The 22805-nt window shown below is 34.0% G+C and overlaps 4 protein-coding genes across 6 annotated transcripts; 1 reads left to right on the top strand and 3 right to left on the bottom strand.

Moving 5' to 3' along the window:
• The first annotated feature begins 1325 nt into the window (after nt 1-1325).
• LOC122396128 (adenylate kinase isoenzyme 5) lies at nt 1326-10025 on the top strand. The gene is made up of 11 exons (XM_043394265.1): nt 1326-1658; nt 6122-6289; nt 6455-6565; nt 7098-7240; nt 7349-7531; nt 7887-8009; nt 8096-8255; nt 8461-8729; nt 8817-8981; nt 9096-9372; nt 9542-10025. The coding sequence occupies exons 1-11, from the start codon at nt 1637-1639 to the stop codon at nt 9799-9801; spliced, it is 1881 nt and encodes a 626-aa protein (XP_043250200.1). The 5' UTR covers nt 1326-1636; the 3' UTR covers nt 9802-10025.
• A 784-nt stretch (nt 10026-10809) lies between these two features.
• LOC122396260 (eEF1A lysine and N-terminal methyltransferase homolog) lies at nt 10810-14126 on the bottom strand. Its single transcript, XM_043394482.1, has 9 exons — nt 14038-14126; nt 13444-13667; nt 13216-13338; nt 12925-13141; nt 12634-12852; nt 12280-12539; nt 11845-12209; nt 11593-11774; nt 10810-11511 (listed from the first exon to the last, which is right to left on the bottom strand). The coding sequence occupies exons 2-9, from the start codon at nt 13533-13535 to the stop codon at nt 10963-10965; spliced, it is 2007 nt and encodes a 668-aa protein (XP_043250417.1). The 5' UTR covers nt 13536-13667; nt 14038-14126; the 3' UTR covers nt 10810-10962.
• Nucleotides 14127-16523: 2397 nt separating this feature from the next.
• LOC122396262 (N-alpha-acetyltransferase 60) lies at nt 16524-19811 on the bottom strand. The gene is made up of 3 exons (XM_043394487.1): nt 19651-19811; nt 17716-18174; nt 16524-17111 (listed from the first exon to the last, which is right to left on the bottom strand). Exons 2-3 carry the CDS (start codon nt 17960-17962, stop codon nt 16534-16536), a joined length of 825 nt encoding a protein of 274 aa, XP_043250422.1. The 5' UTR covers nt 17963-18174; nt 19651-19811; the 3' UTR covers nt 16524-16533.
• A 251-nt stretch (nt 19812-20062) lies between these two features.
• Nucleotides 20063-22388, bottom strand: LOC122396261 (LETM1 domain-containing protein 1). Of its 3 annotated transcripts, none has more exons than XM_043394484.1 (4): nt 22114-22388; nt 20721-21743; nt 20371-20520; nt 20063-20256 (listed from the first exon to the last, which is right to left on the bottom strand). In XM_043394484.1, the coding sequence occupies exons 2-4, from the start codon at nt 21435-21437 to the stop codon at nt 20077-20079; spliced, it is 1047 nt and encodes a 348-aa protein (XP_043250419.1). In that variant the 5' UTR covers nt 21438-21743; nt 22114-22388; the 3' UTR covers nt 20063-20076. The 3 variants fall into 3 exon arrangements, with proteins under 3 accessions (XP_043250419.1, XP_043250418.1, XP_043250421.1); XM_043394483.1 differs by having other exon boundaries at nt 22083-22388; XM_043394486.1 differs by lacking the exon at nt 22114-22388 and adding an exon at nt 21906-22043.
• Between the last annotated feature and the right edge of the window lie 417 nt (nt 22389-22805).

The following is a 22805-nucleotide window of genomic DNA, read 5'->3' on the forward strand; positions in this document are numbered from 1 at the left end:
AGAGGTCTTGATGGTGTCTGTCGGTGGTAGTTTTACCATAACTCCTGCTAGTTACCCTCTCCTGGTCTGAAAAGTGCCTGGTCACGAGGAACTTGACATTGAACCTGCATGTCACGCATGCACATTTGCATACGTTAAAGCACGGAATTCTGCCCCATTAACTTGAATGCATGTAAGACAGGTGTATGGACATGGAAAAGTCGACGAAAGGATTAGCTGCGCATGGGCGTATCTATGGAGACGATTGACTCTTGCCACGACCTCTAGTCGTTTTCTATCAGTCCATTACAACGTTATCACGCCGCGACGAATAAACCTCTGTCCGCGAAACGCGTTCTGAACCGGAAGTTTCCCGGCGTGTTGGCCGCGCATTTCGTTGTTTCCTCGTTGCTTCGTCACGAATCGCCGCGATCGGCTCGACTAAAGCCAACGGGCCTTGGAACAAAAACCATTATCCGAGGAACTTTTATTATGTAAGTTCGCGGTCAGTGCGCAAATACCCACGCGACAACTGTTCTCGATCGTGTTTCGCCTACCACCGAAAGGGAAACCGAGTCGAGGAAACTGCAAACGATTTCCATTCAGGGGTTCACGATTCTCGTCGCTCGAGTGTCCGGGGAGCTACTTTTACCATGATCGTTCCTCTCGCGTACGTTGCCTTCTCCGAAAGATTGCTCGATCGATTTTTCGCCGATATTTCGTGGCCTAGAGTTCCGTTTGAAAATTCCTATCTGTCTCGCTTCACGAAACTAGTGCAAAGTACGCAACGGACGACGACAGGGAGAATCTATATTTCCGAACTAGTTGGAGATTTAGAAAAAAAGAAAAATATCATGAGACAAAATTAAACCGAATTGAATACAATTAAATTACCGCTCTAAAGTTTGTCAAACTATTTTTACAACTCAAGAAATGTTAGGTTCGGGGCACAAATACATATCAAACGAAATTGTAGGCTTCGACTTGAAAGAAATATGCGATATTCAGATGCATCGATGCAACTGCATTTTTTTTAACGAAACTCTATAGTTGTTTAATACCTGAATCTGATAGTTCAACAGCCACGACGCTTTATAACACATTGTCGTCTTGCAGATTTCTCGATAGTTTGCCAAAGTGCTGAGAGTGGTCAATGTGAACGTGTGCACCGATATTGAAAATTATGTGCCTCGTAAATTCTACGCCGCGCCGGAAATCGTCGACTACATGTGGCTGGTGTTGCTGTTGACTCTCATGCTAAGGATCTTCTTGAAGAGATTTCAACGATTCTGCTCGACACCGAGGGAGCATTTAATAATCGGACCCCTGCCTTCCGTTGGTCGCCGACACGTTAGACCTAAAATCAGATATCACGGCTGATCGAACCAACGTTTAACGACCCTTCTATCACCGAAAGTGCTATTCCATCAGAGACGAGAGGGGAATCGGTAGCGGACAATTGAGAACGTCGAGACTCTTAAGAACCGAATACGAACAAGTAACACGTACGGAAGGGTTTTTGATGCGCGAAGGAGGTCCTTCTGCATGGTCCTTCGAGGACTCTTAGACCGACGTGCCGGAGAAAATGAATTGGTCAGTTGGAAGCATGTGAGTAAATGGCCGTGACAGGATCTAGCCATCCTTCGAACGACCTACTATGGGCATCTGCCTGGACACTGGTTAGTATTTCCTGAAAACAGATCATACACATTAAAAATCAAATCCAACGTAAACTTATTATTATGAAATAACAACCCTGAAAGAATATCAATTTGTCGATGGTGGCTCCGTTAAAAAGTTATTAACGTTTAAAGTTCCGCCCGTACTGAATTTTTTTCTCGAAAATGCGCAGGATTTCGGGGGTATGTCTATTCACCAAAAATGATTGTAATTGAACCCCGTAACCGAAAATAATTTTTCTGGATAAAATACTTTCTCATTTTTAAATTCTACTAGAATTTCTATAAGAATTCTCAAAGACTCACGCTTTCTATCATATGTATATTAATTTGCATACAAACAGTCGATCCAAGACCAAAGGAGCAATTTCTTTTCCGTTCTATTAAATAAATACCGTCGTGAATACGGGCGACTAAATTCTTAACGAAATATTCCCCGTTATATGGGTGTTGTCGAAACATGTTTCATTTCAATTCAGAATGATTAATCACAATGTGGTCGAAACACACGTGTGACCCACATACACCTTGTACTTGACATTACACATATTACTCGATCAATAAGTCTTCCAGCGATTTCCCAAAAGGGAAATAAAGACATATTATACTTTACAATACTTTTCGATGTACGACCGCAGTGAAATTCAACTATAAGTCAAATATAAACAAACATTCCAGATTACACGTACATCCCTGTTAAATACAATCGCTCGCACTGAGAATCTCTTTTACTTTTATCACTGTAAAGAATTATTTAAACTATTTAGACTATGTCCATTTACAAAACTCAGATCGCAATTGCAAAACAAATGTAACTTAATATTTTGTATTTATAGCGATATTCTTGACTTTACAATGTTATATAATAAAGAAAAATATGTAATTACAGATGTATGTATAACGCGACGTATAAATATCGACGGACGAGAAAAAATGATTTATTTAAGAAAAGTATAGCTCTGTTTGAAAAAAATGCAAGTTAGGTGGAACAGCCTGTATAATGAAAGCTTTGCTTCGCGTCGACATCAATAGCAATCAATTCTTATTATGTTTCTATTTTCTTATAGCTGAATTCACCCGTTACGCGACATTCATAAAACAATTTCGTACGATATTCAAATCCTCGAAATAGATACCCATACTGTTACGTACACAGATCGTCTTTCGTCTTTTAAAACTGAGAGCGTCTTCGCGAATTTTTTTATTCTGCCTTTTCTTAATCAAAAGATCACGTTTCGTTTTAAATTAAGCTGTAATTTTGAAATATGGTCTGCCTTTTCTGTAACTGGACTCGAATTAAATTTTAACATTCAATTTAGAAAATTAGTATATTTATTCGAAATACTGTTCCCCAAGTACATATTACGTATGTAAGTCCAGAACTTCTAATGTTAAAGAACAGAATTAAAAATATTTCCCATTGTTAAACTGTTTTTGTTTACCACGAGGGATCGACAAACATTGACAGAAAAGTAAAAGGGATTTTAAGTATAATACACAAATAGAAGCTTTGCGACAATAAATTTTGTACGATATTATTATACATATTAGTATTAATTAACGCTTTAAGCATGCAATCATGGCGGTACATTTTACGCAAGTTACGAATAAATCGATAAATGAAAAATGAATAACTATGAAATAAGTATAGGCGACGTATCGATTGCTTTCACGTTTTATTATACATAGCTTCGCGGAAAAATGAAATTTATTGTAACGAAGCCAAGAGTTTTTCATACAAGCGAACGTCTTAATGGGTACAAAGAAAGTTCCGTCAGCATGAGTCATCTAACAGAATCAATATTGCAACTAACTTTACGACACTTGTCGTTAGCCTGATCGTACGTATTCTTTCCAAGTGTAAATAGTAACGTGAAAGATAGCTTTCCAACGTAATTAGTGAAATTAATTTCTTATCGCGCGAACAACCTCTCAATTCTTTTTTATAATTAATTTAGAAATTATTAACCGAATGAACAGAAATGTTCCCGAAAAATCCTCAAGTTCCGTAGATCCCTAATTCTTTTATTTTCTAATGGCCAATTTTCGAAATAGTATACCTGTTACTGGATAGATTTTTTAAATACTAAAACCCTATTACAATATCTATTCGTTCCCTTTGCTCTGTAATTGTCGATACGAATTAGTGTATTCTTGATATCATGTTATTGAGAAAGAATGGTGAAGCTTAAAATTTTAAGCATTTAATCCAGAATAAATAAAGAAAAATTGTACTTCGTCCAACGCTGTCGAGACCTTTTAAAATTTCAACCTGAAATTATTTTTTTTTGAAAAGATTTCTCTTAACAATTATTTCCACCACGGAAACGGTGTTAAGTACACGAAAGCCTGGTATGAAACGGTAGAAACGAATGTCGCTACGATCAAACTTTTATGATTCTTCGGGCAGTTAATGGTTTACGTTACGAAAGTACGTAGTATTTTTCTCAGAAGTCTATCGATGTCGATTTCATACGTTTCTACATACATACGTATAGATGTTCTAACCCGAGGGCCGTTTCTCTACAGTATCCATACCTTTTCCTTTTCTCGAACCACATAAAACGAGAATTACTTTTAACAACTATTTTCCATTGTTTCTCAAAATGATTTACCATTGGAAATATCTTGTTTCTTCTTATTATTCGCTTTGTCATTATTAGCAGGTTAAAGACAGAAAATTTAAAGGAAATAGATTCTTTGAATCCAAAGTGTTGGGCAAATGTCTGTTTTTTCAGTAATTTCTCCGATAACACAAAAATAAATTCTATCATCCACATATAGCTCCTGCAAAATTTTAATAAATTATATTAATTACAAAAATACTTATCACCCATTTTTAGTATACACGTGTTGAAGGAATTCTATACCATTAAAATCATCGTATAGGAAAGTTTTAAAAGAAATGCCCCGTCGTTGATGCGTTAACGTCGTTGATCCGTATTTCGGGTCGAGTATGGTTGCTCTAGAGTGGAAAAAAGGTTGCAAGCAATTTACGCACACAGTTTAATCGATATTGCGGAAGCAACGTTACATTGTGACATAGTGGTTCTATCGTTGTCGTATCAAACTTCGTGCTGAAAATGCGAGTTTACGGAGAGTTTAATTTTATCGTACATCTTTGCTAACAACGAAATTAACGCTTAAACATGCACTTTACCGTCAAACGCAAATATAAAAGTCGCGAAAAGATTATGAAAGTACACCGAGAGCGATGATTTTAAATTTGACCTTAAAATAAAAATGACGTACAATACCTAAACGAAGACGCACAATTGCAAATTAATCTTTTTATCGATGCTTACAATGTACAATAATAACTAGCATATTTCAACGACTAAAATTAAAGTTAACATTAACCTGTTACAGAAGAAAATAGAACTAAAGTAACACTACTTAATCTCTAGTCTTAATTGCTAATTATTACTACCCCATTAGGAACATTCGAAAAACAAGATTCACACCTTGGTAGATCCACCGTTTCACTTCCGTTCCGTATGATACACCTGTTGAGCGTGTCGTCAAGACGTTCAGGTTGCCACAGATATACCCGCTTCACTGTTAGGCGAATTTTATTCAGGACGAATTAGAAATTTTAGACTTGCTCGTGAACTGAATTTCTTCCTGTAAATTTTAATTTACCAAGATATTAGGTTATTGAATTCTAATTTACGAGTAAAATATCTTTGTTTTTTATTTGTAAATAAATAAAACCGAGTTGAGAATTAAATTTCAATCAACAAAAATTCGGTAAACAAAGGAACGAAACGTTCGGGCGAATGACTCGTGCGATACTGATCGGCGGGGAGGCGAGGGACCCGGAAGAGTCGGGATTCCGGTCGGATCTGGTCGGGAAACTTCGGGGAAAATCGGTTCGGTTCCAGCAAAAGTCCCGAATTTTTCTACGCAATTATCCTATCTTGCCGTATCTAGAAAAGGGCAACAAATGAATTTTTTAGTTTTTACTTTACATCAGCGAGACCTCTACCATTATATTTCTGAGATTTTTCTGATTAAAATGAGACCAAACGCTATAATAATATCGGCCATATTTGTGTATTTAACAAGCGACAACAAACAATTGATATTTATATTAAACTATGTAGTTCCTAAAGAATAATTAAAGTGGTTTTGTTTAACATTTAAATATTGTCTATATTTATTCAATCAGTTCCTATGCAAGAGGGGACCTGTTATTTTTCAACAATTAATAGGTAAACATTATTTAAACAGTATATCGCGTTTAGTCTTCTTTTAATCGTAAAGATCTCAGAAATACTTTGGTTAAAGTTGCATTATTACAAATTAATATCACTTGAACGACCACCACGATTCAATAACAAAGCCCTATCGCTCTTATTGGAAAATCCTATGCGATTTTACACCCAAATTACACGTAGGAATAAACGTTGCGCGGCGATTTCGTGGTACTGATTGTAATTCGATCGAAAATTAAATTGCAGATCAACAAAATGGATCGCAGGTGTTCGAGGAGGCTGATGCTCGAAGCGCAGGAAAATGGAGGGGGGAGGCTGGCCTCTTGGCAACTCCTCCGAATGGATACTTCCCGCAACAGAACGTCGGTCCGGTTAAATTCGAAATACCAAAAGTGCCCGTCATATTTGTCCTCGGTTTGTATTCGTTTCAAAAATTCGTTTAAAAATGTTAAAAGTCAGCGACTTAAGAGCGATCATACTCCTGTTGATCGATCTTTAAGTAAACCTTGGATAACAATTATTTCATTTCCGTTGGACAGCGGTTGTTTCTTTGTTCTAACAATTTTATGGCGTCTTCAGGCGGTCCCGGTAGCGGCAAGGTGACACATTGCGACAATTTGATCCAAGAAAAGAAAGGCATAACGCATATCAACATGATGGACCTCCTTCAACAGTACGCGCTCGGAAACGGTGAAAATAATATAATTTCTAACACGGTAGACACCTCCATTGTACATACAGGCTGTTCGACCACCCCTGGGAAAAATTTTAATGGAGGATTCTAGAGGCCAAAATAAAACAAAAATCAAGAGTACCAATTTGTTGATGGAGGCTTCGCTGAAAAGTTAACAACGTTTAAAGTTCCGCGTGTAGCGCGCGCAGCTGTATGCAGGTTGCCTATCTACAGGCGCGAACTTTAAACGTTAATAACTTTTTAACAAAACCTCGATCAACAAATTGCTATTCTTGATTTTCGTCCTATTTTTACCTCTAGAATCTCTCATTAAAATTTTTCCCAGGGCTGGCCAAACACCCTGTATAAACTCCCGTTATGTGAACCTTCTATCAGGTATATTTATAAACATCCTATTGTTTGAATATTCTATTATACGAACAGTATTGTTAATTATATTACTTTTACAAAAACTCTATAATTATTATTACTCGAGCGTATAAACCGTTGCTAGAAAATGTGTTTTTATACCGTTCGTTCCATCAACAGATATGCAAGATTTCGGGCAACTTAGCAGCAAGACTGTTACCGAGGTCCTCATGCTCGAAATCAAAATGTCTCCAGGGTCCAAAGTCTTTCTCGTCAGTGGATATCCGCGTAATATGCGCGACGTGGTCGAATATGCTGAGAAAGTAAGTTGCTCGATTATCTTTAACGAATAGAAAAAACGAAAGGTCTACGTAAATAACTGGGTAATAAATTATCATACAAATCTGTATTCCCGATTGACGCGCTTTCAGATTAAAATTGTTAACGGCGTGATCCTCGTGTCCTGGAGACAAGAGATTCTCGAAAGGCAAATCGACTTTGGCGCGCAACTCGGCCAGGTGGTGATCGAGCTGGCGAGAATGGAACTTCACAATTTTTATAGAAACGTTATGCCCGTCGCGGAATACTTCGACCAAAGTGGAATTTTACTAGAAGTAATTAAATATAGATATCTTATTAGATATACAACAGGGTCTCTTTAAAATATCTTTATAAGATAAAGTCTAATAAAAAAATATTCCATACAAAAGTCTGTTCTTCTTTAGCGTAGAATAAATATAGATTTCCATTGAAAGAACAAAGTTAACATAACTTATTTAGATCATAATCTTCTTGGAAACCCAAATCGATAGACTCTATTGTCTGTAAATTTTAAGAGATAACGTTTATGACATCAATTTCTCTCACATTGTATTTCTTGAAGTTGATCGATTCGATTTCTAAGGGGTCTCGGTTATTATTAAAAATCTCACGCGTGATAACGACTAATTTTTTTCAATATTTTTCCAGGTGAACGGAGAAAGAAATCCGAACGACGTTTACGTCGATTTTCGGGAGACGGTGTTCAAAATACTTGGACTCTCGGACGGCGATGTGCGAGAAAAAACAGTCTCTCAGTCTTTGGAAGCCGAAGTACGTTGCATTATTAACACGACGATACATCATTTCCGTTAATTTCCAAATATTATTTGAAACAATACGATTAAATAATATCGCAGGTAGAAGTCGAAAGGAGAAAGGAATCCATTTCAAAATCACCGTCCCATAAAAATGGCGAAGTACCGGAAATGACGCAAGCGCCTGTTACGATTAACGTGAACCCTTCGAAAACTGCGATTAAACCTAGAAAGGGATTACCTTTGTTTATGTGGGTCATAGGTGAGATTCTGAAACATAGAAAGAATTTAATTTTTTCTTAACAAATGTTATAAATGTATTTTATTTTAACGTACCGTGATCTACTGCACTTGAATTAAATAAATCGCTCGAACCAGTATTCTACACAATTTGTTGCCTAGCGTGTAATTTAAATTTTGTCCTGACGTTTGTTTAGTATCTCTTTTCTAATTATTAACATTAATAGGTGGTCCTGGAAGCAATAAGGAGAATTTATGTACCCAGGCTGTTCGCAATATGCCAGGTTGGGTCCATGTGAGCATAGGTGGATTGCTCAGGACAATGGCATCGTCGAACACTATCGTTAAAGAGGCTATCGTTTCTGGAGAAATGGTCCCACAGGACATTGTGATGCAAGCAGTCGAACAACAGATAATTTTAAATCGTGATACGGATGGCATAATAATCGATGGCTATCCAAGGGGATTGAATCAAGTTCAAGAATTTGAAACCAAGGTATAGGACTTCCTTTCTTGTTCTTATCTCAAGGGAGTAGAACCATATCAAATAAATGTTACGAGGTATTAATTATTATGATTTCAGTTCGGTCAACAACCACCATTAGTGCTTCTGGATTGCTCCAAGCTGCAACTTGGCAGAGGAAGACTGGACGATAATGTTTCGGCGTTCAAGAAAAGATTGGAGCTATTTCGCGAAGTATCGTTACCTATGTTGAAAGCATTGGATAACGAGAATCGTTTAACAATTGTAAGTGTAACCGCGAACTCGTTCGTTAAATAAGTAACTCGTGTTTCGATTTGGGCGTCGCAGGCTATCAGAATTTTGACAAATTTGATGAAAAAAGAACGTCTTTTAACGTAGATAGACGGCGATACGGATGTGCCAAGCGTGCAACAAGAATTTGCAGCAGCTCTCTATCAATTGACGCAATTGCAACGGACAGGAATGGAAGATATCCACGGAAGATCTAGATCGCTAACGGAGAACGAGAATGGCACGAACTCTAAGCCATTGATCTCTAATAACAAGGATCTACCTGTTGTGTCGAACGGTGTTTCTAAACAAATGTTCGACGACAAACCAAATATAGAAAACATGATAAACGCCACGAAAAGCATTAACGGAATCAGCCTACAAGGTAAATAATTTTTCGATGTAATAATCATCTTTTCGTTATTTTTTTTTTTAACAATATTAACAGGTACAAGTATTCGAAACAGAATTTATTTTTTCAACTTGTTATCTACCTGAGAATCCTCTTTCCGATGATGCAAAATAAAAGACTCGTTTCTTTTTTTTTTACACAGGAGCGGTACAAATTACCAATGGATTAAAGAGTACTGCGAGGCAGGTTCAAAAAAATGGTACAGCTGCTGTACAAAATGGCGTAGCGAATGGTGCTGCGCACATGTTACAAAACGGTGTAGCACATTTGGCCAACGGAATTGTACCAGGCAGCAATAAAGTTGCCCCAGCCGTACAAAACTATTTGCCGAACGACACCAAAGATGCTGTGAGAAAGATGTACAACGAAGTGGAGGGTTACCAACAGAATTTACATATGTAAACTATTTGTCTAAACAAAAGTATCGGAAATATTTTTACTATTGTCCTATCTTTTTATAATGTTATTCACTTTAAGAGTCACGTCGAAAGGTATCAAAGGTTCTTTTCGATAAAACTTATATACGTTCGCATCTTGAGACGAATACGACTTAAATAGAACTAACGAAAGATTTAAGAAAAGCCAAACACAAAAACTAGTTTTGTAGAAATATATCGAATGTAAGTACCCAGTCTAACGATAAGCGTTGAAGTATTTAAAATATCGACTCAAGTGTTGAAACATACAAATTTCGATTCTAATTACATTCGAATGTAATCGGAACGAATAAGTATTTGTTTCTTTTGTTTAGACATTATATGAAACATGTAGATTGTAAACAGGAAATCTATGTTTCTCTGCTCTACTTTCAAAGCAATATTTTAATAGTTCCTTCCTTAGTTTTGTTGTTTAAGTGGGAATGTTGATTGTATAATTTTTCAAATTGCATGCAAATTTACTGACCGATAAATCGTCAACACAGCCAATATAAGGGACCATTATAACAAAAATTTCAATCGTGTCAATCCTGAATGCAAAATTCACATTCTCGATCAAATTTCTTCTCATGATTTCTATCATTTCAGTAAATATTTATAAACTTGCACGGTACTGTACGAACAACTTAAACTTGAGATAAATCAGTTATTTTTTTGACTAGCGATTTAATTAAACGATCCTTTATAATTCTATCTTAATAGAGTAAAATATTAATAAAATAATTTCTTATATTTCGTTTCTGTACCAGTTTCTTGGTAATTTCTTTTGAAGTTTGAATATGTAAAAATAAAATTAATTATTTAATAATGCTTTTTGTTGTTATTTACGTTCAGCATTCGTTCTCCATCCTCCATCCTATGGAAAGATTATAATATAATAAATTTTTTAAATAGTTAATTATATAGTAATAAATTTTACTATTATTTATATCTGTACAAACACTATACAATAATCGTATCCTCGCCATAACATTTGGCTGATCATCCGCTCTCAGAATTAAAAAATGGAATAAGCTGGCATACGAAAGTAGAAATCATTCCTGACGCGATTCGTAGCCAGAAAAATGATCTTTAATGGCCAATCGATATTTATACGACGCTTGATCTTATATAGGCCAATTTTTAATTAAGGCTCCACGAACAAATTTTCCATAAAAGATGACAAATCAAATATATCCGCGGTACTTAATAATTTTCTTGCAGACACTTGTTCGTTCAAGTTCGTTGCGGCAGCTTTCAATTTGTTCTTCCATTCGGTAGAACCATGCTCGTTTATAGAACATATCATAATTTCGTTTACTTCGTCTTGCACGAAATAGCACGCTATATGTTTGAATACAGACTTCAAATCGTTTTTCACTTTTTTCTTGATACTCTCATCCCGGCTGACTAGATTCAAGATAAAAAGCCCCCCGTCCATTAAACACTCGGAAACCGACTTTATAATAGACATTTCTAAAAATTGTTTCGGTGGGCAGCTTATCCCGACAGTAGTGTCTTTACTATCCACGTCGAAAAGTATAGCTTTGTATTTCTGACCGCTCGCTACACTGTCTTTGATGAATCGAATTCCATCTGCGATATCAACCCTCATTCTGTTATCAAGAATCAGGCCAAAATAGTCGATAGCGATCTTCAGCATCATTTCGTCGATGTCCACCGCGATAATTTTCAGCTAGAAAATCGGTTAAGAATATCGGTTTAAGTTGAAACCAGAACTTATCTATAAAATTGGTTTCAAGTACTATACGCGTACTTTAGGAAAGCAATTGTACAGAAATGTGCATAGACTTCCTCCGCCCAATCCCACGATTATGATTTCATCAGATTCTTTGGTGTTTATCGCGGCGCTGACGCCAATGCTCATATACAAATGATGATCGCAGGCTAAGAAACCAGGGTCGATAACTTTTTTCATTTTGCCACGTCTTGATTTAGCTGCAGAAGAATCATGATACCGATGAACATTGTTAAAATAAGGAAACATTTGAAGTAACAAATCCAGTACCTTGTTTAAGACGAGCTTCGCTCTGGATGACGTACGGATTGTTTAAAAATACCAGTCTCCTGAACTCGTAACCGTCTCTTTCGACCTCCTCGACAACGAAAGGGCCGCTGAGATCACTTTTCCCTTCATAGCACGTGATTCTTACACCTACGTCCGAACCTAACGATAAAAATGGAATATCATTTTTACCGGACAAACCTTCTGGCGCTAAATTCAAAATGCAATCCTCAAGTTCGCTTTTCACAGCATCCCAGCTTTCAAATTTGTGTTCCCTGCGCAACGTAACGATTGCAAGCCTATCCCGTTGGACGCTTTTAAGAAGTTGTTGTCTTCCTTCTTTCGTGCTGAACAGCCAATCTGTTTCTCTGTTAAAATAAAATGTACATTAATAAAACATTAATATCAAATACTTATTCAAACTAAACACAAACTTACTTCCCTTGCGGCACTATAAACGCCGCGTATGTTTTCGTCCCATGTATTTTAGGCCTGTCTAAAACGTAAATTGTATAGCGCGGATGCTTATCGTCAGGACGATGTAAATCTAATGATATCTCTCCAATGTCGGCTACACTGCGTTTTTGTAAACTGTTGCATATTAACGCCGACTGTTGCGCCGACAATACAGCAGATATCACTTCATTCGTTAACGACAGTCGCTTTGGAGGACCATCGATTAACGCTATTTCCAGAACCTTTTCCAATTAGAAATTATGTATCGTCAAAGAAAAGAAACATAATTCGTATGCCAAAGATATTTGAGAAATACCATTGCAGTAAAATACTTGCAGTTTGTGATAAAGTCGTAAATTTCGTAGCAATCACCACGAAAATTGGTATCAAGCTTCCTTCTTCGATTCGTGCTTTCGCTTCTGCCTCGTGACAACGTACTATACGAAACATAAATCCAGCGCTTGGAAAATAAGATAGAAGCTCTCTTAGAATGTGTTCTTGTAGTAAAGAGATGCAGATATATCTACCGCCGTTTCGCAAAACTCTCGTGATTTCCTAAAACAAGTAATTCAAAGTGTATTATACATATAATATCGTCGATACATTGTTTGATACATATCCATTTACCTTGAAGTATCTATTAACTGTAAGTATCGTTCCTTCCTTAGTATCTGGCATCAGAGCATCCAAAGTACCTTTATCCAAGATAACGCTAAACGTATCATTTGGATACGTCATTTGAGTAGCATCCATTTGCGTGTAAATTAAATCTGACCTCACGGATGCATTAATATCACGCATTTGTTTAATAACAATATGCGATATATCGATATTAATAATATTTCTACAAATAGAAATAAATCTTGTTAAATTCTAACGCCGATAACAATGGTTATAAAAGTTCATACAAAATCTCACCTGTAACCAACATCGTATAAACACATGCTAACTGTAGAGTTGCCACAGCCAACGATTAAAATATTATCTTTTATTTTTATGTATTTCAAGAGTATACCGCATAATTCTGAGTACTCTCCGTACCTAAATGGTAATGTAAATATTATAATATATTATAAATATTATCAATTTATACGAAATTTAATTCACAAATAGCCTAAAAAGAAAACAAATATAAACACTACGTACCATTCGAAATGTTTTTTACCACGTTTCTTGAAAAACGTATTCCAATACTCGACTTGGCTAAATTCTTCATGAGTTTTCGGTAATAAATTCATAGCTTCAACTTTCAGATTAAATTATAAACTCGATGACATAATTACTTTATGTCATACGTTATTGCGCTTACAGAATTAGGTTATTATAAACATATCTGTGATATATTTTAATTAGATACTGTAAACACGTTACTTTAAATCATATGAAATATTTTAAATGTAACTAGACTTTCGTATTTTAAATTTTTTAATATTGTCAATTAAATTTTCTATTCGTTTGTTATTTTTATGGAATCTTTCGTTATCAACATTGCCTCCTTATTACTACACAAAGCATACCCGAAGTAAATAAGGCCCGTATGAGACCAGAGCATCGACGAACCCACCATAAAAGAATAGGTAAGCAAAGGAATTCGTTCTTTCGCCCTTGGCTCTTTCCCGACAAATTACTTTCTAGATGTTTTGCTAGGTTATATGTATTTGTCCATCACCGTTCATTTAAAAAATTTTTTCAAATGCACCCAACTAATCTACAGTACAGTATAGTCAAGTACATACATACTTGATAATTTTCATCGATTTATTCAAGATATTTACTTAAATATCTTCGTATAGACTCACTCCAATTTTGTATACCTTGTTTAACTTAACAAAAAATTACAATTTAATTTTTGTACGTTTTTATCGTATTTTTATAAAAACAATAACCATGTAGCAGGTACATGAAGATTATAACATGTCAATTTATTACAAACAAAGTCAATACATTAGTATGTACAACTACTCTGATACATTTCATATATATATGTACATAATATATAAAGAATATGCACACACATTCATGACTCGCATTCACGTACTTATATATCATCGATACAAAAGCTTTTTCTATATGAATATACAAATATAAATAATGCTATTGGTTTTGAACAATTAATAAAGTTGGAACACAAACAATACGTTGAGATTATATTCGATCGGGAAATACATACACAGCCTTAATCAAGAAGCAAATGTACTTCAATTCGTTCTATCACCATGGAAAATACTATTACTTACGTATAATTTTCATTCAAACTAAGTTTCCTTTTTAACTTGCAAAACTTTGGTCTAATTTTTCCATGTAAATCTCCTTCGATACCTCACCCAAAAATAACACCTTTCACAACATTTATACAATATACAATTTGTACAATATAAAAGAACATGCACGCACTGCACATTTTAGTTTACTTGTAATAAACTTATTTATACATAATTAGATTATATAGTGACAAGGTATAAAACTTGTGATGTATACTATCCGCCTTTGCTTCGTATGTAATAACATTCTTCTCGACTGTTTCTGAACTATAAAACATGATCATAAAAAAGCAGTATTATCAAAGATATTCAAAGATCATTTGACATATATAAATTTTTCTTTTGAAATACATTATTGGTATTATAATATCAAAATTAGGTTTGATTGTAAACCGTTAAAAGCTGAAGAGAAATTAAAATATTATGTAACTTTTTATTTTCTATATAAATTAATATGGTGCTTTTGAAACTTTTTCTAAAGATAATAATTGCTAAACGTATTACAACAAATTTAGCATTATGATTGCGTCTAGTATTTAAACTGGTAAGACTAAAAATATTAGCAAAATCATAATTTACTAAATATCGTCAATATGCAGCGATTGCTTTGTCAAAGCATCGAAGAACTACCTTTTTATGCATGCAATAGAAAAAGCTGAATGTGATCGATTAACTTCAACATATACACAGTACTGGCGACAGATTCAGATATTGAAAAAACACAATATCAATGAACATAGTTCGCTAGCGATTATACAATTACAAAAACCAATACTCAACAAAACTAGAATAAAACGTTCTCTGTTGAAATCAGGAAGCAAATAAGTAACAAAGTTACATAGCAAAAAAAGTAAGTATCGAAGACTTTGGATAGAAAAAAACAAAACTGTTAAAACAGCATGGTTTATCGGAGATTCCTTTTTAAAGAAACCAAAAATGGTAGACAACAGTGGAAAAAGCTATTCAAGGGCTCGACTAGATGACATTCTGATTGAAGATGAATCTATAACAGGAGTGGAATAGTGCAGGAGGTAGATCAAAATTGCAAAAGGTAGAAAAAAGCTAAAGACCGAACCAATATCGCGTTTGAATGGATTCTGTCCATACTTGTCACAATGATTCTTTTTCTATCGGTGGTGCCATGAACCAGTTGAAATGCCGAAAACAAGGCTCGGTTCTAAAAAATCCTCATCCGGACAGTCATCTAGCGATTCGATTTTAACCAAGGATGGTGATGTTCGTGAAAGCCAAATAAGAGATTTCGTGCGTGCTTCATTGCATTCACAGTTAGAGACCACTTCGGTTCTCCAGTTTTTGTTTTTGTTAAAGATAGTTGCTTTAAAGATGCTTCTGTTCACATTTTTGACAACTGTAGGTATTTGAAGTTACATGGAATGTATGCTGTGTTATCAGAGGTAGCTCAGCAGACGTTCAACATCGATGACTATAAAGCGTTCTTCCCATTACCAGATGTCCTTAAAATGGAAAAACACCAAGTGTTTTCTATGTGATCTAAGTAATCAACAAAATATGAATCCGTTTAATATCCATACACGAAGACCATAATACATCATATACAAAAGAATTTTCAGTTACAATTATTTTGAACTGATCAAACGTCCTGGCAGTTAAACGTTTTATTTCTAATATTTGTATCGTTTACCTTAAATATTAAGTAGATCATTTAATAATATGATCCATGGTGAAAGAATTACAAAGCTTCGGATTCATAATTTCCAAGTAAGTATAACAAAATTGTCGAACGAATCAATACTTGTCAGCTCAAGTATTGTCATTTTAAAGATAAATTATTTCTTTTACAACTACTTAATCCATAAATCTTTAAAAACAATTACGAAGCTAGTAATTTTATTGCTTGAATAGGCATAACATCCAATTAGCAGATACATGCACGTTTCAAAAAAATAAAAGAAAAACAACTATTTGGTTTAACATTGGTATTTGTCAAAATGTATCATCTGTGATATGAAAGAATAGTAGTAGCCCATAAAAGCCGTTGCCAAATCCACCGTGGAACTCTGCATGGTCCAAGACTAGCCATTGCACTTGCTATATGACGCAACCAATCCCAGATACCGCATGGTGCGTGTCCTCCATTGACGTAAAGGACATACATAAACCCATCTTTACACTTACCACGAATCGAATAATAATATGGTAAAAAACTATGTAATCGAAAATGACATCTCTGGTAAAACAAAATGGCAGGTGAATTGCTACACAATACATGTAGGAAGACTGCTTTTACGGAAGATCGTTCTGGAGCAGTAACATGTGCGAGTAATTGTTCCAACAGTAATGAAGCAATTCCATTTCTTCTATATGCACGACGCACTCCTAAGCTAAGGATATAACCTACTAAACAATCTTTTCCTAAATTGGAACACAAAATATCATGGTCCTCTAAATTCAATTTGGCATAAGGCTTTATCTCCGCAACGATAAGTCCAATTATTACTCCACCATATACAGCTGCAAGTGCATAAAACCGCGAGGAACTTGTTATGTCTTCGTACCACGAATAAGGATAATCTATGGCAAAATAAATTAATATTTGTGTTACAGATACACTAAATTCTAACTCTGCTCTAACATTTTCATTGTTCATAAATATAACTAATTAATCCTTTATGGTTCAATCTTTTATAATTGGTATTATTTGAATAGTTCTACCAAAAGTTTTGCTACAACTTATAGTCAATTTTTTTAGTTGTCTTTTTTAGTTGATTAAAATAATATAATTTTATTTTAATCCTTTACGATCTAAGTACTCCTCGCAGACACTGCCAAAGTTTGGCATTGTATTCAAAGTATAAAAACGTTTGAGTGCCCACTTACTCGCATGCATGTTACAGTAAAAATTTGTTTCACTTTAGAAATAGTTGACGCAATAATACTATTCATTTTTTTAATTTACTAAATATTTACTTCCAAACGATTAATTTTTAACTTGCTGAAATTGAATGCTTTGTCACATAGAGCTATACTAAAAAATGAATCAGTGAAATCTACGTCAATTAAATTTGACGACATTGAACGTACAACCAGAAAGGATTAATTACATTAAGACGAAAATTTAAGTTATTTTTTACATGGTGAAACTTGTACGATTTTAAATTTATAGAAAACTTCATACCAATGGGGAACCAATCTTGACAGAGTGCTCGTACTTCCTTCAAATCATCCGGGCACAGGAAACGCAATTGGACATCGCCCAAGACACACAGGGGAACAGTTGCCGGTGTCACGGAGGTTTTTTGATCATTAGGCGAATTTTTTGTAGTATTCTCATCCGTATATTTATGTTTATTTTCTTGTGATACTTTGAATTCACTTTTTTCAATTTCCGGCAAAATAAGGTATCGATTAAAAGATACGGCCATCACGCCAAAGTTTGTCTACCATTTCATTAATCATTTCTTGAGCGATGTCAAGCATCCCTCGCATGTAAACGTTTGCTAGTAAACATATTGAGATCCGCAGACATTTTGTTTCACCTCCTTCCTTCGCTCTTCGTCAGTTTCCTCTCTTTCTCTCTCCACCTTTGCCTAACTATTACATTTTCTCTTTCTTTTACCCCCTCCCTCTTTTTCTCCTACGCACACAAGATTTAATTTAAACCTTGAGAACGTGATTAGATGCTTTGAATTTTTATACTGTAGAGATACGCGATTTAAAATACTGCTCGCTTTATTCTATAGCAACGAAATTGAAAAATTTAGAAGTACTTGTGTCATAACATTTCTTAACAGTATTACTATAATACAAACACGGTTGGACAAAATGTAATCCGATTACATTTACTATGATAAAGTTACATATAATTACACGACAATTAAGATAATTTCAACATATTTTAAAGATTTGTAATTTTAATTACCGTGTGATTACATGTTATTTTATTGTAGTAAATATTATTTGATTACATTTTGTCCAACTCAGATGCAAAAGTCAAAGAAAAATTTTAACGTGTTTGTAGAAAGGAGTTACATGACACTAGTATTAAATTAAGTCAAGTACATATATTAATCCTTTAAAAAAGCTAAGAATAAATCTGGTAATCCATTATGTTTTATTTATAGAACATTCGACAAAATTTTGTAATTGTTTTGTTAAATAAAAACATTGAGAAAAATATTTCCACCTTTCTTTCATTTCTTCAATTAATGTGTTAAAACAAGGACCTCTCGAATATAAAAAAAGTCTAAAAATAAATGTATCTTTTAGAAACTTCCAACACATGTATTTAAAAAACCTATTATGTATGATAAGTGATGCTTCTGATAACAGATTAACATTACTGTTTTTCATCTTGGATCCGCTAATTAAATTCAATAAAACTTATTTAGAAGATCCTGCAATGATGCTATTAATTTAATGCTATTTGTTGAACTGTCTCCAATTATTCAATATAGTTTAATAGTACATAATTAGTTTGACCAGATTGGTCAAACGTTTAATAATATTCTATCTAAAGTAGGATCTGCTATACATATAAGTCTCATAGACAAGTCCAACTAGTAAATCTGAGACAAAACACGATATTATTTTTTACTCTTAAACTCCTAGTATTACTAATCAGATTCACTTTCTGAAATATTTGTTTGTATAACATATTTATTTGTACGCAGGTGGCCAGAGAAATATATTTGAGATAAAATTTTCTTTCTTAAACTCTTCTAATACTGTTCAAATTTCTTTCTGTCTAAACTCATACAAATGTAATCGTGTACTGATGCATGAAAGTGTAATTCCGTAAAATTCAAAGCTACAATCTGGCAAACTTTGATGCCCACTATTTCAATATGGCTAGTATTAAAATAGTCCGTGCGTAAAGTTATCAGTATTTGTTATGCTACGTTAAGAAATGTTTATAAACATTTGATATTGGGGTTAGATAAAATACGTTCCTAAATTTTCTGTATTTAAGAACGTTTGACGATCATCCTGTTATGTATTATCATGATACCGTGGTAATAAAAATATCTAATCTTGTTAAAAAAAAAAAAGAAAAAAAAATTGATGACTGAAATCTCAAAATAAATGATCTTGAGAAAAGTTTTGCCAGTACCATTTACATCTCCATACTGAATATTCTTCTCCTTTAACGTTTCTTCGTATCATTAATGGCAACAAAGATATTTAATATGCTGTGTGCCATGACGGGCAACTCTGTACAACATCGCTTTCTTAAGATTTGTACCATAAATAAATCTTAACACTTCTAAACTTTTGAATACGATTAACGTTGTAAATGCTGTAAAATAATATATACACTGTTGAAATATTGAATATTTTTAGTTTTTATATAATAATTTGGACAAGTATTGACAACTCAGAAAGTCTTACGGATGATATTAGACGTTAAGTGGTATACTCTGTATAAACTGTATATAACATTCCAAACACAAATAAATATTGAAATTTTATATTATTTATATTATTACAAATTTGTATGTATCTTATATTACAAATAGCACGTGTTCAGTGTTTTGTATCAACCATATACAAGCTTCCAATTAGTAGGGTAATTATATGCCAACAATATTGGACTATGTAACAGTAAAGAAAGAGTATTTTCATTGACTGTGTTTGATATCATGAACCACTGCTCAAGCCAGTTTTGCATACTCTCTATCGACATATTTGCAGGACTTACACCCCTAAACGAAAGTGCCTAAAACAGTATGTAATATCCATATATGTAATAAGTATAGTATGTATATTAACATATATTTAATTAAACGTAACAATTGAAAAATATAATAAATTATGTTTTTTATATGCACACCCAACGCATTGAATCATTTGATAATTTTGTGCATCCACCTTCTCTCTGTATAGCTCGATCCATTCGTTTTATTAGCATAGCCCTTTCTATCAATTTTTGTTTTCTGAAAGGTCTCCAAGAAGATATGTCATGTATGGCGAGTAATTCTTTCTAAAATATAATGCAAAATTATTGTGCCACTATCGTCTTTAATCAATAATTATATTAAAAATTAATATAATTTATATTCAAATCAACAAATAACCTATTTTCTTTCTTTCTATAAAACTTAATTGTAAACATAGAAATAGCATTTAAAAATAATTGAATAATGCATAAAATTAATCACAAATATAATGTGTTCAACATACTATGTGTTTCCTTTTAAGATTATTTAACGAATATGGTTGACCAGCAAATAATTCAGAACAGGCATTAATATCTTTTATATTAGGGTGTGTACCGCTACCGAGACGCGCGACAACGTCGTTCCACTTTATCTTTAATGTGCGATTTTTGATCTTATGAACCTCTGCCTGCATACACCTGAACAATGGTCTGTTGTGTTTCAATCGTTTTTTAAGGTCTATCAGCATAAATTCAAGTTTCTGTTGTAGCGTCCAGTAATGGGAAGTTAGAAGATATTTCGGATAATAATATGCCAAAGGAAAGATAAAGTAATTTGTAAAAGGAATAGCAGATATTAACAAAACAGGGCATATCCTTATTAAATCTTTGCGCATTGTATAGTTCAGCTGTAATTCTTCTGCCGTTAAACTATCAATGCCATAAGTACTTTGTTTTTTCATTGCTAAGATATATTTTTTCACTTCTGAGATGAAATCTTTGGTACCGATACTAAACACACGATACACATGTATCGTCCGTGGGAAATTTTTTTCCAATATACGCTCGTAATTTTTAATATAATCTACATATCTATTGAACCAATACTTCTTGATATTAGATACGCTCTTCTTCTCTACCTGTTTCCTTGCTTTCGTTTGACATTTCTGTATACAAGTATACGCAAAAGGCAATGCATTTTGATTCTGATAAATGAATCTTTGACACAATAGTTTATACATTCTCACGGTTATATTTTATGTTATTAATCGATTCTTCTTTGAAGTAGCATGTCACAATACTAATCGAAACATGTTTAAAAAATAGTTATTTCATAACAATATCATCTCATGTAATTACTCTAACTTTAACGATGCTCTTCGTTCATGTCATGACATACTTTTACAATGTAATACATTGGGTTACTTTAAAAACAGCATTGTTTTTGTGAAATAGACCAAAAATTTGTTCTGGCTACAACTAATCACTCGTAATTCATAACTATTCAAAAGACCAAGATGTAGAACTCGTTGATATTTTAGTATAATCTGTAAATTTGAAAAAATTGCAAATTGTATCGAACAAGAAATTTTTAATTTTATAAACTATTCTTTTTGTTTCTTGATTATTTATTTCTGACAAACAGTTTTTGCATAGTATTTATTTTGAAGGTTAGTCAGTTCTTCTATTTTTTGTTATTTATTACGTACACGAATTTATTTTATTTTTACACGTTACACCGCATGTGTAACAGGACATATTTATGTCACAGTCAAAGCTTGAAGTTAATGTATACATTCGCTAGTGAAAATAATAATGTTATACTTTTTAGCAAATGTATACACTGTACACACGGTAAAAAGTGAACGAGCCAAAATAATTCGTACCGTATAAGGGGAAGTCACTAGCGTCGCTTACCCCTTCTTCTTCTCAACAACCCTTTCAATTATGCGACTAAAACTCGGAATGATGTTTTGTTATTACAACAATGCGGACACATGCGAATAATTCCCAAGCATCGTGGCCAATTTTGTAGTTTTCCGCGTACGTGTTCTTCTAATTATTAATTATATCACTGTATACGAGACAAGGAAGATGAAATAAGTCACTTTAGTAAAATTGTCCGTTTCGAACTTTATATGCCAATGGACACCCCGAGCCGTCGAGCTGATCGAGCATCCCAAGATGGTGGATTGTTGGCATTGTTTTTTACACCTAGAAATTTTTCGTCGCGTCCCGAAATTTTCCCTAGAAGAAACATACTCGACGCCACTCTTGACACGTAAAGTCACCAGAAAATATATAGTGGTAAGCTGTGTTTGTGGCAACCTGATATATCGATACCTGTTTTATATCTTACAAACGAATCGACACTTAGAAATTTGATACTTATTTTTCATCTTTCGAAATATCCATTTAACATTTTATCGAAACATTTATATTATCTGATGTCAATTTGGTGATACTGACGGTGAACGAGAAAAGGTTACCGGCACTGGTGACTTTCCCCTCTCATGGTACAAATCTCTGGGTATTAGATAAACCTACTTTTATCTAAACAATATGCAATATTTGTCCAATTTATTGACAATAAAATTGTATCTATAATG

This window comes from Colletes gigas, unplaced genomic scaffold (assembly GCF_013123115.1).
Source record: "Colletes gigas isolate AHSC1104 unplaced genomic scaffold, ASM1312311v1 Colletes_gigas_Sc00007, whole genome shotgun sequence".
Taxonomy (NCBI): Eukaryota; Metazoa; Arthropoda; class Insecta; order Hymenoptera; family Colletidae; genus Colletes; species Colletes gigas.